A 14301-nucleotide genomic window follows, 5' to 3' on the forward strand; every position below is an offset into this window, starting at 1 on the left:
GTCTTTGCATCTTCCTGATAACGTCCTTAGACGCACAAAAGTATTTAATTTTGGTAAAGTCTAATTTACTTGTTTTTTGTTTGTGCTTAAATGTCATCTAAGAAACTGTTGCTTAATCCAGGCTTACAGAGATTTACATCTGTCTCTTCTAAGCATAGTCATGGTTTTCATCACATTTATCCACTTCTAGGCAGTCCAACATCTCATTTTTAATACAACTAAGTTTGCTTCCAGTGCCCTCCTAACCACTAAAGACTGATTGCCCCAGACATGTTCTTCAACTTCATTGAGTTGTCTGGGGGACCGGGAAAGATTCCTTGGATCAATCTTACCAGGCCTCTGACAGGAGGATATTTGTTGAACTTTTGCCATCCATCCTCTCTCTTAGATATCCCTTAGTTTCTAGACTCATACTTGCTGGCTTTAGTTGCCATCTACCTTTTACTAAGCTCTATGCCTTTGAGTGAACCACTGACCTCTCTAGGTCTTTGTTGCTCACAGTGAGACTTGACTACCAACAGTATCACCATCACCTGGGAACCTGTGAGAAATTTAGATTCTTTGTCCCCAGCTCACATATGCTAGAACAGAAACTGGTGGTGGGGCCCAGAAATCTATATATTAAAAAATCATCCAGATAATTTAGATATGAGTAGTGAGGCCCAATATCAATGTACTCAGCTATAATAATTAAAAACAACAACAAACAAACATCCTAGAGAACCCCAGTATAATTCTTTCTGTGTGCATCCTCTTCATCCCTGTCCACAGTTTAAGTATCTTAGGGAGCTCCCTTTGCAGTCAGCACTCACTATGCAATTTCTGTGTTTCAAGTTTAATAATTCTAGGCCTTCCTACTACTTTCTAGCATAAGAAACAGAAAATGTCCCTTCTCCTCAACAGCTTCTAGAACTGGTGTAATCATAATCACTAATGTCATTAAGCCATTCATTACCATGTTGTGTCAACAAAACAGTCTCAGGAGGCTTCTGGTGATGGGAGGTTGATGCCATTTTCCAGTTTGTGTCACCCTTAATCTCTTAACTGCTTCTGACCCTGACCTTCTGCCTTCCCTGCTTCAGGAATGATGGGTCAGTATATAACTACATTCTCTCCAGGGTGTGAATACTTGTGACTCTTCTTTGTAAAGTGTGGGGGATAAGCTTAGGAATCCCCCAGGCTTACACCATTTATAATATTAAGATAATAATGATGTTAATGATGTACTGTTTCTTGGGGTGCAGTGGGGGTATAGGAATAACCAGCCTATTCAGAGAGAAGTATTACAACCACGCCTTAACTATTGTTGTATATACTATAATTCAAATTGTAAGTGATTATACTAACGATGACTTTTAAGGGGCAGCATTCCAAGGGGATTAATATAATGGATCTTGCAGCCAACGGGTTTGGGCTTGAATCCCCCTATGCTATTTACTAGCTTTTTATCTTGAGCAAGTTCCTTTACTGTGGGGAATAAGTTTAGGAATTCCCTGAGGTTGCACCGATAGGTTAACAAGGCATAAAGAATTAGAAAGCCACAGGATGAACACACCAAAGACTGGGTAAACAAGATTAGGTAAACAGGGCAAAGGCCCCCAGTATAGGACAAAGGTAGAGGAATAGGAAATCTCAGGATGAAAGCATCCAAGATTAGGTAAACAAGATTAGGTGTTCAGGGTGGAAGCACCCCCCAATTTAGTACAATAGCAGAAAGCTGCGTTCACAGGAAGGAAGGATCAACATAGGCAAATTAGTAAACAAGGCTATAGACCCACAGCAGGGTGAAATTGCCCAGAATGGAGCTAATTAGCAAAAGAAACATGCCTTGTTGACCCTGAGGTAGCATGTTCAGTCTTTCTTGTACCCTAGGCCAGTATAGGTAAACAGAGGTGGCGCCTCATGCCTGCTGTAAAATAAATGAAGAAACCATCTGCCCGGTGCAAGGATGTTGGTGCCAGGATTTTGTTTTGTATTGATCCAAGCCCCTAATACTGCATATCTTCAAAACCCCCTTTCCCTCACACCCATGAGTTAATGTTCATGGTTTCATTGTCTCTTTGTGCACGTCCATCACACTTGTAAGCTTTCTGATCCCAATAAAAACGGAGCAAGAACTCTTACTCAAGGCTCTTGTCTCCTCCCAGACATTAGCCTCTCACATTTCAATCCTGAGTCTGCTGTCCTGCTGGACAAGAGAGAACTCCAGACCCAGAGTCCATGACACTTTACTTCTCTACAACGCACATTCTTCATCTATGAAATGGGAATAATGAGCCCATCTTAAGCATTGTTGTGTGGATGGATTTATTATAGATTTAAAGTGCCTAGAACAGGGACTGGTGCACTCACTTAATAAATTATCACCATCATCATCAATCACTAATAGTGCTGTGTACTGGGTTCTGTCATTTAAACCTCACAGAGACCTTGTAATATGTGGACTATTTCCCTCTAGTTTATAAAATTGTCATCATTCCTGACAGTATGACTTAACCTCTTGAGAGTTCCTAAGCCAGAACCACCTAGCTAAGGTGTTCCCAAATTTCTGGCCCTCAGAAACTGAGAGAATAAATATTTATTGTTGTTTTAAGTCATTAAGTTTTGAGTAGCTTGTTACATAGCAATTAATAATGTAGTCAGGGATGCATTATAAACATGCCATTTTCCAGAGTGTAATGGAACACACCATAGGTTTTCAGAATTGACATTAATTATAGTCATAAGCTTTTTAAAAAGTAATTCCTATGCCCACCATGGAGCTGGAACTCACGACCCCAAGATCAAGAGTCACATGCTCTACCAACCGAGCCAGCCAAGCACCCCAATTATAGTCATAACCTTAATGTAATTCAAATGATTGTATTAAAGTGGTGATTACATTGTCCCATTTCATGGATGGAAACACCAATTTTTGTTTTAATAGCAATGCTATTATAATAAATATTAAAATAGTACAATTATAATATCACTAAGGGAGTAATCTAATACAGCTCATTTGACAGAGAGGGGAAAACGTCACTTCTAGAGGTAGCACTATGGTGTAAATATAGTGCAAACGTCACTGCCACCTGAAGGTGGCAGAAGGCAGAAGGGATACAGGACTTCTTAGCATCAGAGTTGGTATTAAAACATGGTATCTTAATAATTACAGGCATAGTGCAAATAATGACAGAGCTTTTCTAAATTATATTAATTATACTTCAGTACAATAATATAATTAATATAATTATGGAATTATGTAAAATGGTTAGTAAGTGTATGGTATGGTTATGTTATGGTATGATGTATGGCATGGGAAGTAGGGTGGGGCGGGGTAGGGTATAATATAGGTAACAGCCACACCAGCACCAGTAGTCCCAATTGATGGCTGAGGCTGGAGTGCTCAGCCTATCCTGCCGTTAGGGCAAGTGCCCATGACAATTATGGCTTTTTTTTTTTTTTTTTTTTTTTTAACATTTATTCATTTTGAGAGACAGAGCACAAGCAGAGGAGGAGCAGAGAGAGAGGGAGACACAGTATCCAAAGCAGGCTCCAGGCTTTGAGCTGTCAGCAGAGCCTGATGCGGGCCTCAAACCAATGAATAGTGAGATCATGACCTGAGCCGAAGTCGGACAGTTAACTGACTGAGCCTCCCGGGCACTCTGACAATCATGGCTTTAACCCAACCTTGCCATAAATGTCAACACCTGCCACACTGTGTCATATTTATTGTCCAGCCATGTGCTTGGGGCTGGGAAACCTCAGCCCTGCCACATTCCTCTTGCCCTCAGGGTTTCATATCCACTGGTGGTTCCTCTGGTGGAGGAGGTAGACCTCATGGAGGGCAGACCACATGGAATGATGGGATACAGAAGTTCTGGGGTGGATGCTGACAGAATGGTTCCCTGTTGGTTCCCCACTACTGTCCCTCCCCACTTTACACGGCCTGCCCACAGCAACCAGGAGACTGAGTATGGAGACAGCACGGACCTTGTGGACACTGGGGAAGGATGCAAGTCAGATACACTGGGGATGGGAAGGATGGGTGGTTGGGTGAGAAAGGGTTAGGGCTTAGGTGTGCTGAAGTGTGGGGAGGGGCATTAAATCTTGAATTAGGGGACTGTAACCAACCCACCCTCCCTTCCTCATCCCCTACCCCTGGAGTTTAGCTCACTCAGTGTGGGGCACGTGGTCAACTGTTATTACTATCATTCATTTTTCCACTTAAACTTATACTGAGTGTCTACTTTGTGCTAGTGCTGTGCTGGGTGCCCTGAACACAGTTGAAAGAAGACAAAGCCTGGGCATCATGAGGTTGACAGTCCAGTGGGGAGGGGGGAATGATAAACCCAAACCAGAAACATTTAATATCAGGTCAGATAGTGGTACTTGCAATACAAATATAGTACAAAATAGTGATCCCAAGAAGTGTGTTACTCCACATATAATGGTGGAGATGGTGGTGGCAGGGGGTTCTCCAAAGAATAGAAAAGGACAGCAAGCTGCAGCATGGGCGCTGGGGAAGCAGAGTACTCTCAGAGAATACAGCTGAGCAAAGGTCCAAAGTGGAATAAGCTTTCTTGATGCTTGAGCTGCTGACAAATAATAAAAATGCTGACCAGCTACAACCGCAGGCTCTCCAGACCGTATGCCCCTTTTATTATAGTTATAACTTTACACTATAAACATTAAATGTAAACATGTAAAAATATAAATAACTTAAGTGTGAAAGTCTGATATAAAAGTTACATAATTCAGTAATCATACATATTAGATATTATATAAATAAACATTTTAATATACAATAAATATAATGTGCTATATATTGTAAATATACATTACTATAATAGTAATATGCACATATAAAATTATACAAACCTATATTTATAATCTAATATCTAATAATCTTTTATCAAATATAATTTAAATTATCACATGGTAAAACATACTTTCTTGAGATTCATCCATATTGTAACTTGTGTCAATAAATTATTCCTTCTTATGTGTAAGTAGTATCTCATTGTATGTCCTACAATTTATTGAATTATTCACCCACTACATTTGGGTTGTTTCCAATCTTTTGGCAAGTGAATATAGTTTCTGTCAACATTTGAGTCCATATATAATTTTTCATTTCTCTAGGTTAAATACTGAGGAGCAGAACTGCTGGTTCATAGTATATTGTATATGGTTAATTTTATAAGAACCTGCCAAATTTTTGTCCAGAGTGGATATATCATTTTACCTTCCCAACAGTAACGCATTAAAGTGTCCATTGCTCTGCATCCATGACAACTTTTGGTACTATTAAAAAAAAAATTATTTTAAGCCATTCTAAGCGTGTAGTAGTATCTCATCACGGTCTTAATTTGCATTTTCCTAATGACGTTGAGCATCTTTTCATCAGCTTATTTTCACCTGTATCTCATACAACCATGTGGATGAATCTCAAATACATCACAAAATGAAAGATGTCAGACTCAAAAGGATACATACATATGTACATACAGATACCCATATATTTCTGTAACACTGTGGAAAAGGCAAAACTATAGAGACCAGTAACAGATCAAATTAGTGACTGCAAGAGGCTGGAAGTAGGGAGACTGCCTAAAATGGGATAGGAAGGAATGCTGGGGAGTGAAGGAAATGTTCTCTGTCTTGACTGTGGTGTTGATTACATAATTGTCATTTGTCAAAACTCTCAGAATTCTACACTAAAAAGGGTGATTATCCACACCTCAATAAGTCTGACTTTAAAAATATCTCAGTACTATAATATCATAATACATATAAGAGAGAAATAATTGGAATTGACAAAAAAAAAATAACATGTTTCCCTCTGTGAGGTTTGGGCACAGTCATGCAGATGTTGGTCAGATGCTGTGTCCATTTATAAATAGTAATGATATTAACAACAACAGGATACCCTAATTGGTAACCACTAGCCCTGCTCCCTTATTCAGCCCTGATTAAGTCACTTCATTCTCAGTAATTCCATTTTACAGGTGAGGCAATTGAGGCTCAGGGGGAAGGTTTGCTGGACTGGCCCAGAATCCTCAGCAGATCAGTGTCGGCACCAGGATTTGAATCCACATCCACAGCCTTCTCTATTCTGGTTGCATCATGGGAATCCCAGCTGGTGGTCTCCTGGGCCCCTCAGATCCTCCCCAGCCCACTCTGGGTCACTAATTCCCCAGAGGGGCCTATGAGGCTAGGACCTCATCCTCATCCCTTCTCTCTCTTCCAGGTTTCTTGTCCATGTAAACAGTGGGGATGTGGAGAAGCGATGCTGGAGAACTTGGCAGTAGCCACACAGGGGCCTCATGAAGCAATATGGGCAATGGGGAACCAGCATTATGTTAGTGGAGACCAATGGGGAAAAGCAAACTACCAGTATTTAATGGAAGGTTTAATGGAAGGTTCACAGACACTCTTAATAGGTAATGGACATCAGCAGACTTTTTGCTGGTTATTAATGTAGGTACTATAGAGGGGGATAGTGGAGGCTCCAAAACGCAGATGGATAATGTGGAGTTTATGGTGCATTATCAGTCATTGCCCTTACTTGTGTGGAGGGAAGCAGGTTAACGACACCAGTGTTCAGAGAAGGTATTGAGGGCATCACCACATGCTGGGTTGGGGACAGTTACAAACACTGCTAGATGGGGAAATGGGAGATCATTAGTCACCATTGTTGCAATGGACAAGTAATGAAGGGGGATCACAAAGCATCCTACTAGAAGTGTAGTAAAAGTATCAGAAGATATTATTAATAGTTGGATTAGGTGGGGTATATCACAGCTTCCTATTCTGAAGATTGTAGGAAGTGGTCATCAGTTACTACTTACGTGAAAAGTGGGAATAAATGGGGAATATGGAGATTACTAGGCTTTGTCACAAGTGAAGTGACAGACATCATGCTGGAGGTTAGTTGTGGAGGAGGTAATGACATCTCCAGGACAGTATTTCCTGGAATTAAGGAGGGGTGATAAACGTAGTACTGAGTGAAAGAGGGATAATGGGTGTGCAAATACTGTGCTGCAGTGGGGTAAGAAGTGGGGGGGGGTGTCCTTCAGACACTCTCTTGAGGGGGTCAGCAAACACTGTCATAAATTGAGGCATAATGGTGGGTTGCAAGACATTTAGTGAAGCCCCAGATACAGTACTGAATGAGATAAAGGGGGTTAACAGTGGATCACCTACCATACATTGTTCTAAGATAGGAATAAGAGTATGGTGGATCATCAGATACTGTCAAAGGGTGAGATGAAGGGAGTTAGTGATGGATCAGACATCGATCCAAGGTGGAGTAATGGCACTACCAAATTTGGGTGAGAGGGTTCAGGAGTATTCCCAGCCTTGCCCCCTGACAAGGTTCTGTCCCCATCCCCAACCACAATGCTGTTGTTCACAAAGGCAACAGCACCTTGCACAACCCTATTACTTGCCACTCCCAGTTGTTACCAGTGGACTGACCTAGAGGAAACATTCTGCTCTTTCCAATTTGGCTGCCCAACAGCTGAGTGTTCAGTCAGACCCTCTGCCTGCATTTGAGAGACCACTGCTGCCAGTCTTGGGTCAGACACCTAACTTCCCAGGAAGGTCTGCCCTGCTCTGCTCTCAGCCCCTTCATACTATTAGCTGTGGGCCTGTCGGGACATGAGGAGTGGGTCTATAGGTGAGGGTCTGGGGTGGGGTATTTGGAGCTGCGAATTTCACAATCATGGTAGGAAATCCTGAACACCAAGCATCTACGCGGGATTTCCTGTCTCAGTTTTCCCTTCTTTAAATTGGCTGGCATCAGGCAAAAGGTTTATAATAATGTTTCAGCTTTGGGGAAAGGAGGCAGAGGCCAGGTAAAAACAAGCTGAAAAAGCCTGGTGTTTTAGGCAAGTTGGTTCTCCCCATTGCAGCATCGTATGCTGCAATACAGAAAAGATTAAAGGAAAGTTGTGATGAGCAGGGTCAACACTTCACAGTGTGCATTCATGGAATGCCTGTTGTTGTCAGGCACGGGTCAAGGTTCAAAGTGGTGAACAAAACAGAACATTCTAACATAGGAGCCACAGACAAGTAAAATATACAGGGCATTGTGGCAATAAGTGCTATGGAGAAGGATAAAGGATAGAGGGGAGAGGGTCAAAATTTTAAACCAGGCAGGAAAGCACAGGGAAAGCCTCTGTGAAGAGGTGCCATTAGAAGACATGAAGGAGCTAACCACACAGATATGAGTGCTGTAGATGCAAAGGCCCTGAGGCAGGACCTGAACTGATGTGTTTGAGGCACACGGGGAGAAGGTGCTTGTGGAGTCCATGGCATAAAGATGGGACACAGAGAAGACTTGAACAAATGTTGAGGTGTGTTTTAATATGAGTTTCTAATTTGTTATTATTATAAATGTCAGGGCATTAAGGCAGACAAATAAGCTGGAAGAACTATGACAGCAAAAGGGAGATGGAGATGAAAAGTTGACCAAAATGACCTGAAAATTCTTTTCAGAAGCTTTCCTGAGGGTAGTGGAGGTTCACAAAACACTATGTTGGGAGCTAAATGAGATAATGGCAGTCAGCAGACATTAGTATTTAGCACTAATGCAATTATGTGGGTGTCAGAAGACAATATTCTAGGAACTAATGAGGGTCAAATACACTTTAGTGGTAGAGATGATAAGGGGTGGGGTTACAAGTCATGACGCTAGAGGATAATGGGTCAACATACACTCAGAGGTTTGTGTCTGCATACATAAAGAACTTTTTTACTGAGTTATCTCTTTCTTGATGGAAATACTCAATGGGGGACCAGACACACACAACCATGTTAGATTCAGCAGAAGAATGAGAAAACACCCCAAACGGTGTTAGATAATGTGTTCTGCAGCAAACATCTCACAGAACTCAGGATCTGTCACTATCGTATACATTATGTTGTTGTACCATTCAACCTGTTGGTAGTCTACCTATTCCACAGTAAACAGGATTATCATCAACATGACTTAATATAACCTCTCCTATGCAGAATCTGGTAACAATGTCCCATCATATTTTTATGAGAAGCCTTCTATCAATTTTCCTAGTATGAACGCTTCAAGGTTTAATGAAGGTGGTGGTAATGTGGGAAGGGCCCCCTTCATTCAGGGCCCTATTCCTTACAATAATGTGAGACACTTTGATGGGGTATTTCTACTTATAATATGCATATTTTTCTGCTAACAAACTTAATGATATACAATCAGACCTGATCTCACTGAGGTTTTCTCACACTGTTCTTCTCAAGTGTGAATACTCTGATGGACATTGAGCACAGATTTCTGGACGAAGCCTTTCCCGCAGACTACACACTTATAGGGTTTGTCTCCAGTGTGTGTTGTCTGATGTTTATTCAAATTTGACCTGTCTGTGAAAGCCTTCCCACACTCAGCACATACATAAGGCTTTTCTCCTGTGTGAATTCGCTGATGCACTTGGAGTTGTGATTTCTTAGTGAAAGATTTGCCACAGTCACTGCATTCATAAGGTTTCTCTCCAGTGTGGATTCTATGATGTATAATCAACTCTGACTTCTGTCTGAAGGTCTTCCCACATTCAGAACAGATGTAGGGCTTTTCTCCTGTATGGGTTTTTTGGTGTTTACTGAGATTTGATCTGCCACTAAAGGCTTTCCCACACACAGCACACACATACGGTTTTTCTCCTGTGTGAATTGGTTGATGCACCAGGAGCTGAGATTTGGACGTGAAGGATTTCCCACAATCACTGCATTCATAAGGTTTCTCTCCAGTATGAATTCTCTGATGAGTAATGAAGTTTGACTTCCGGATGAAAGCTCTACCACACTCACCGCATACATAAGGTTTCTCTCCTGTATGAATTTTCTGATGCACAATAAGTATTGATTTCTGGTTGAAGGCTTTCCCACATTCATGGCATTCATATTGTCTTTCTCCGGTATGAATTTTCTGGTGTATATTGAGGTGTGACTTTTGGGTAAAGGCTTTTCCACAGGTACCACATTCATAAGGTTTTTCTCCAGTATGAATTCTCTGGTGTGTAATCAAATCTGACCTTTGTGTGAAGGCCTTTCCACATTTAGGACATATATAGGACTTCTCCCCTGTATGAGTTTTCTGATGTGTAATGAGATTTGACCTGTTGGTGAATGCCTTCCCACATTTAGCGCACATATAAGGCTTCTCTCCTGTGTGAATTCGTTTATGTACATGGAGTTGTGACTTGGAAGTAAAGGATTTCCCACAGTGGCCACATTTATAAGGTTTCTCTCCAGTATGAATTATTTGATGTGCAATCAAGTGAGCCTTCTGGATAAAGGCTAGTCCACATTTCATGCATACGTAAGATTTTTCTCCTGTATGAATTCTCTGATGCACTGTGAGTGCTGACTTCTGAGTAAAGGCTTTTCCACAATCACTGCATTCATAAGGTTTTTCCCCAGTGTGAATTCTCTGATGTATAATCAGTTCTGACCTGTACGTAAAGGCCTTACCACATTCAGTACATATGGACGATTTCTCTCTAATTTGAACTTTCTTATGTGTAATGAGATTGGAACTATTGTTGAACATCTTCCCATATTCAGTATATATAAAGGGTTTCATTCTTGTGTGAATTCGTTGATGTACCTGGAGTTGTGACTTAGAAATGAAGGACTTCCCACAGTTATTGCATTCATATGGTTTTTCTCCAGTATGGATTCTTCGGTGTGCAATCAAGTGTGTCTTCTGTATGAAGGCCTGTCCACATTCAATACATATATAAGATCTCTCACCTGTGTGAATCTTCTGATGCATCTTGAGCGTGGACTTTTGTGTAAATGCTTTGCCACAATCACTGCATTCATGGTGTCTCTCTCCAGTATGAATTTTCTGGTGTATACTGAGATCAGAGTTGTAAGAGAAGCCTTTTCCACATTCACTGCATTCATAAAGTTTTTCTCCAGTATGAATTCTTTGATGCCTTAAGAGAGAAGATACTTGGAAAAAAGCTTTTCCACATTCACTGCACTTATAGGGCTTCTCTCTAGTATGGGTTCTCTGATGTATAATGAATTCTGGCCTCTTTACAAAAGCTTTCCCACAGTCAATGCACACATAGAGTTTTTCTCCTGTATGAACTTTCATATGTACCCTGAGCTGTGACTTCTGGGTGAAGATCTTTCCAAATTCAGCACATTCGTAAGATTTCTCCCCAGTATGAATTTTTTGATGTTGAGAGGGTGCTTGTTTATAGCTGAGGATATTTCCACATTGATTATGGTCCCATAACTTCTCTCCTGTTGGAGAACACTCAGGGTCAGTAGAGGAAGAAATTTTACCATATTCAGTAATCTTATTCATGTTCTTTGATGCACTGTTTCTATAATGACTGTGTAAATCTAAATTATGCTTCAAAGCGTTTCCAAATGAATCACACTGATGGGCTCTTTTGGGGGAAAGAATGTTTTGGCTCACATGGATTATTTTTCTAATGTCCTTATATTCATAATCCTTCTTTGTAGTCAGTATTTTCTTGATGAAAACAACATCTCTTAAAGATTTGTTTTCTCTTTGCTGATAGCTTTCTGTCTGGTCATCAATCTGCCACAATTCTTCTAGAATGAAATACAACAAAATATCACTTGTAGCATCACCTTCCTTCTCAATGTAGAAAAGAAGCTTTTTCATGGATTCTCTGCTGTGAAGTCTGCAATCTAAACTCTCCTTCACAGAGGAGAATGATGGTTTAGCTGAAAGAGCAGCTAGCAGAGGCTAGAGGGGAGGGTCATATGGATCATCCAAGTTGAACACAGAGAAAAGGGTGAGGGTGACTCATTTGAGGAGGAGGCGGGTAACAGTGGTGATAGGAACATTCTGGGATACAATCAAATGGTTAGAGGAAATAAACTTTATGAACATAATCCACCATGGACAGAAGTAGAAAAAGTAAGGCAAAACCCAAGCTATATAGCACAGTAACATTTATATAATAATACATACCCCAAGTCACTTTAAATTTTAAAAGAATATGCACGAATTAAAAAATATGTTTCCATCACATAAAACAGTTGCCTACAGTGAGAAGTGAGATGGGTGTGGGGAAAAGAAAGAAATGGGAATAAATCAAAAAACAAAATACAGGAGTCCCTTCCCTTATCGGAACGGGACATGTTCCAAGACACTCACTGGATGTCTGTCTGAATCCTCAGAGGTACCAAACCTGATTTTTTTTCTTATTCAGTGAAGAACGTTTTAGCTTTTCACTTAAAGGAAGCACTTTATGGCTTCTCTTTGGCATACCACAACTGCCACCATTACTACTCTTTTGCTCTGGGGCCGCTGTTAAGTAAAATAAGGGTTACTTGAACAGAAGCACTGCAATATGACAGTCAATCTGACAAACGAGAAGGCTACTAAGTGACTAGTGGTCAGGTAGTATATACAGCGTGGATATGCTGGACAAAGGGATGATTCAACTCGTGGGCAGGATGGAGTGGGATGGCATAAGATTTCACAAGGCTACTCAGAAAGGCACACAATTTAAAGCTTGTAAATTGTTTATTTCTGGAATTTTCCATTTAATATTTTCAGACCATGGCTGACTGTGGGTAATGAAAACCATAAAAAGTGAAACTGCAGTCATAGAGAATCTTTACCCAGACTGATAATGACAGTGTGCCCTGAATGAGGACCACAATTAAACTCAAATTTCATCACGTGAAGTATAGAAATAAAGCAATTACAAAAATCAGGCAATGAGGCAGAGAGACCCCAGTTAGTGTAACGTCAACCAATATTGGAAGGAAATAGCAGAAAAGTACTTCTAAAGGTTAAGTGACAATTACCCCCAAGTCATCAGTTGGGTGAAAGACATGGGGAACAAGGAAGTAAGAAATCTTATGTCAGTGCCTATGGAGAAAATAGGAAGAGAGCCTGGATGGACATAATATTCTGAAGCATCTCATAGTAGAAAAAAAGAAATGATAGAGGACTATGAGAATGGGAGTGTGACATATAGTAAGTTTGAAAGAAAGCAGATCCATGAATGCCTGAATGCATAAAGAATCATAGACAATGGGGAAGACAGAAAGAAAAAAAAAAAATCCTTAATGAGGCAGATTAGCATGTGATCCAGACTCCAAAAAGCCAAAGAACATGGTTAGAAATGATGAAAGCATTTAGTTATTTGAGAGGCCAATGTCAAGGGTCCTCAAGCAGTAAATTAGAACAAAAAAATTAGAACCTTCCAAAAGAGTCATCTTAATAGCATTTTAAAGATGCCAGTCTTTTTCAAGACAGCTGAGAGCTCCCCTTTCTCCCACCTCTGGTCATGCACACTCACCTGAACAGCTCTGATGTGGGCTCTCACCCTGCAATGCCCAGGGCTCCTTTCCTTGCTCCAACATGAAAACTTCTGGTTGGGGAACTTCATACCCTGTTTATGAGAAATGATAAAAGACTGGATCCAGCTAATTGTGTTTCAAAATGTAATCAATAGTCTTGTTCAATGAAGTTTTGTTCTTCAGGAATGTAACCATTTATTTCTTGGAACAGAGTAACGTTCAGAATGCCCAAGGGGATAAAGAACCCTAGACAAATCAAAGTCAAAAACATTACATACTTCAGATATCTCACAGCATTCAGCAACTGAGAACAGAAATACTCTCACTGTGGATCTGAGTAACTGTGCTTACCTACTGAAAGCAGGTGACTGTAGGTCTCCAACATCACATCCCGGTACAAGTTTCTCTGAGCAAGGTCTAGATGCTGCCACTCCTCTCTGCTGAAATCTACAGCCACATCCCTGAAGGACACCGATCCCTGTAAGGGAACATTTCCTGTTCAATATGAATAGTTAGCTTTGGGGGATGGAGACTAGGAATATGGAATGTGGGTTTTGTTGTTATTAATTTATTTCCTCTTTCTAAAAACTCACCTCCCATTTCCCTAACATTTTATTATGGAAAATTTTGAACATACAGAAAATTTAAAAGAATTTGTAGAGTGAAAACCTGTTTCCCAACCACTTAGAATCTATCATTAACATTTTGCTCTATTTGTTTTATCATACATTTATCCATCCTTTTATCATCAATCCATCTCATTTTTATGCAGTTCAGAGTAAAGTGTAGATGCCAGTACACTTCATCCTAAATACGTCAGAATGTAAATCATTTAACTAGAGTATAATGTTTGTTTACCTTTTTTAAGGTAAAATTTTCACACAATGAAATGTACAAATCCACAATGTACCATTTGAAGTTCTGATAAATGCCTACACCTGTGTAGTACAGAAACTTTTAAAAAATGGTATTTCATTCAGGGTG

The 14301-nt window shown here is 40.4% G+C and overlaps 1 protein-coding gene across 2 annotated transcripts in view; it reads right to left on the reverse strand.

Moving 5' to 3' along the window:
- Window positions 1–14301, reverse strand: part of LOC122208711 (zinc finger protein 585A) — a 109202-nt gene that overhangs the window by 82177 nt on the left and 12724 nt on the right. Inside the window, exons 3-5 of one of the 2 annotated variants that reach the window (XM_042920044.1) lie at window positions 13669–13795; window positions 13317–13409; window positions 6419–11271 (exon numbers count right to left, since the gene is read on the reverse strand). In XM_042920044.1, coding sequence (XP_042775978.1) covers window positions 9254–11271; window positions 13317–13409; window positions 13669–13795 — 2238 coding nt within the window. In that variant the 3' untranslated portion in view covers window positions 6419–9253. Of the gene's footprint in view, window positions 11590–13316; window positions 13410–13668; window positions 13796–14301 lie in introns of those variants that run through there. The other variant, XM_042920043.1, reaches the window with a different exon arrangement.

Source organism: Panthera leo, chromosome E2, assembly GCF_018350215.1.
Source record: "Panthera leo isolate Ple1 chromosome E2, P.leo_Ple1_pat1.1, whole genome shotgun sequence".
Classification (NCBI taxonomy): Eukaryota; Metazoa; Chordata; class Mammalia; order Carnivora; family Felidae; genus Panthera; species Panthera leo.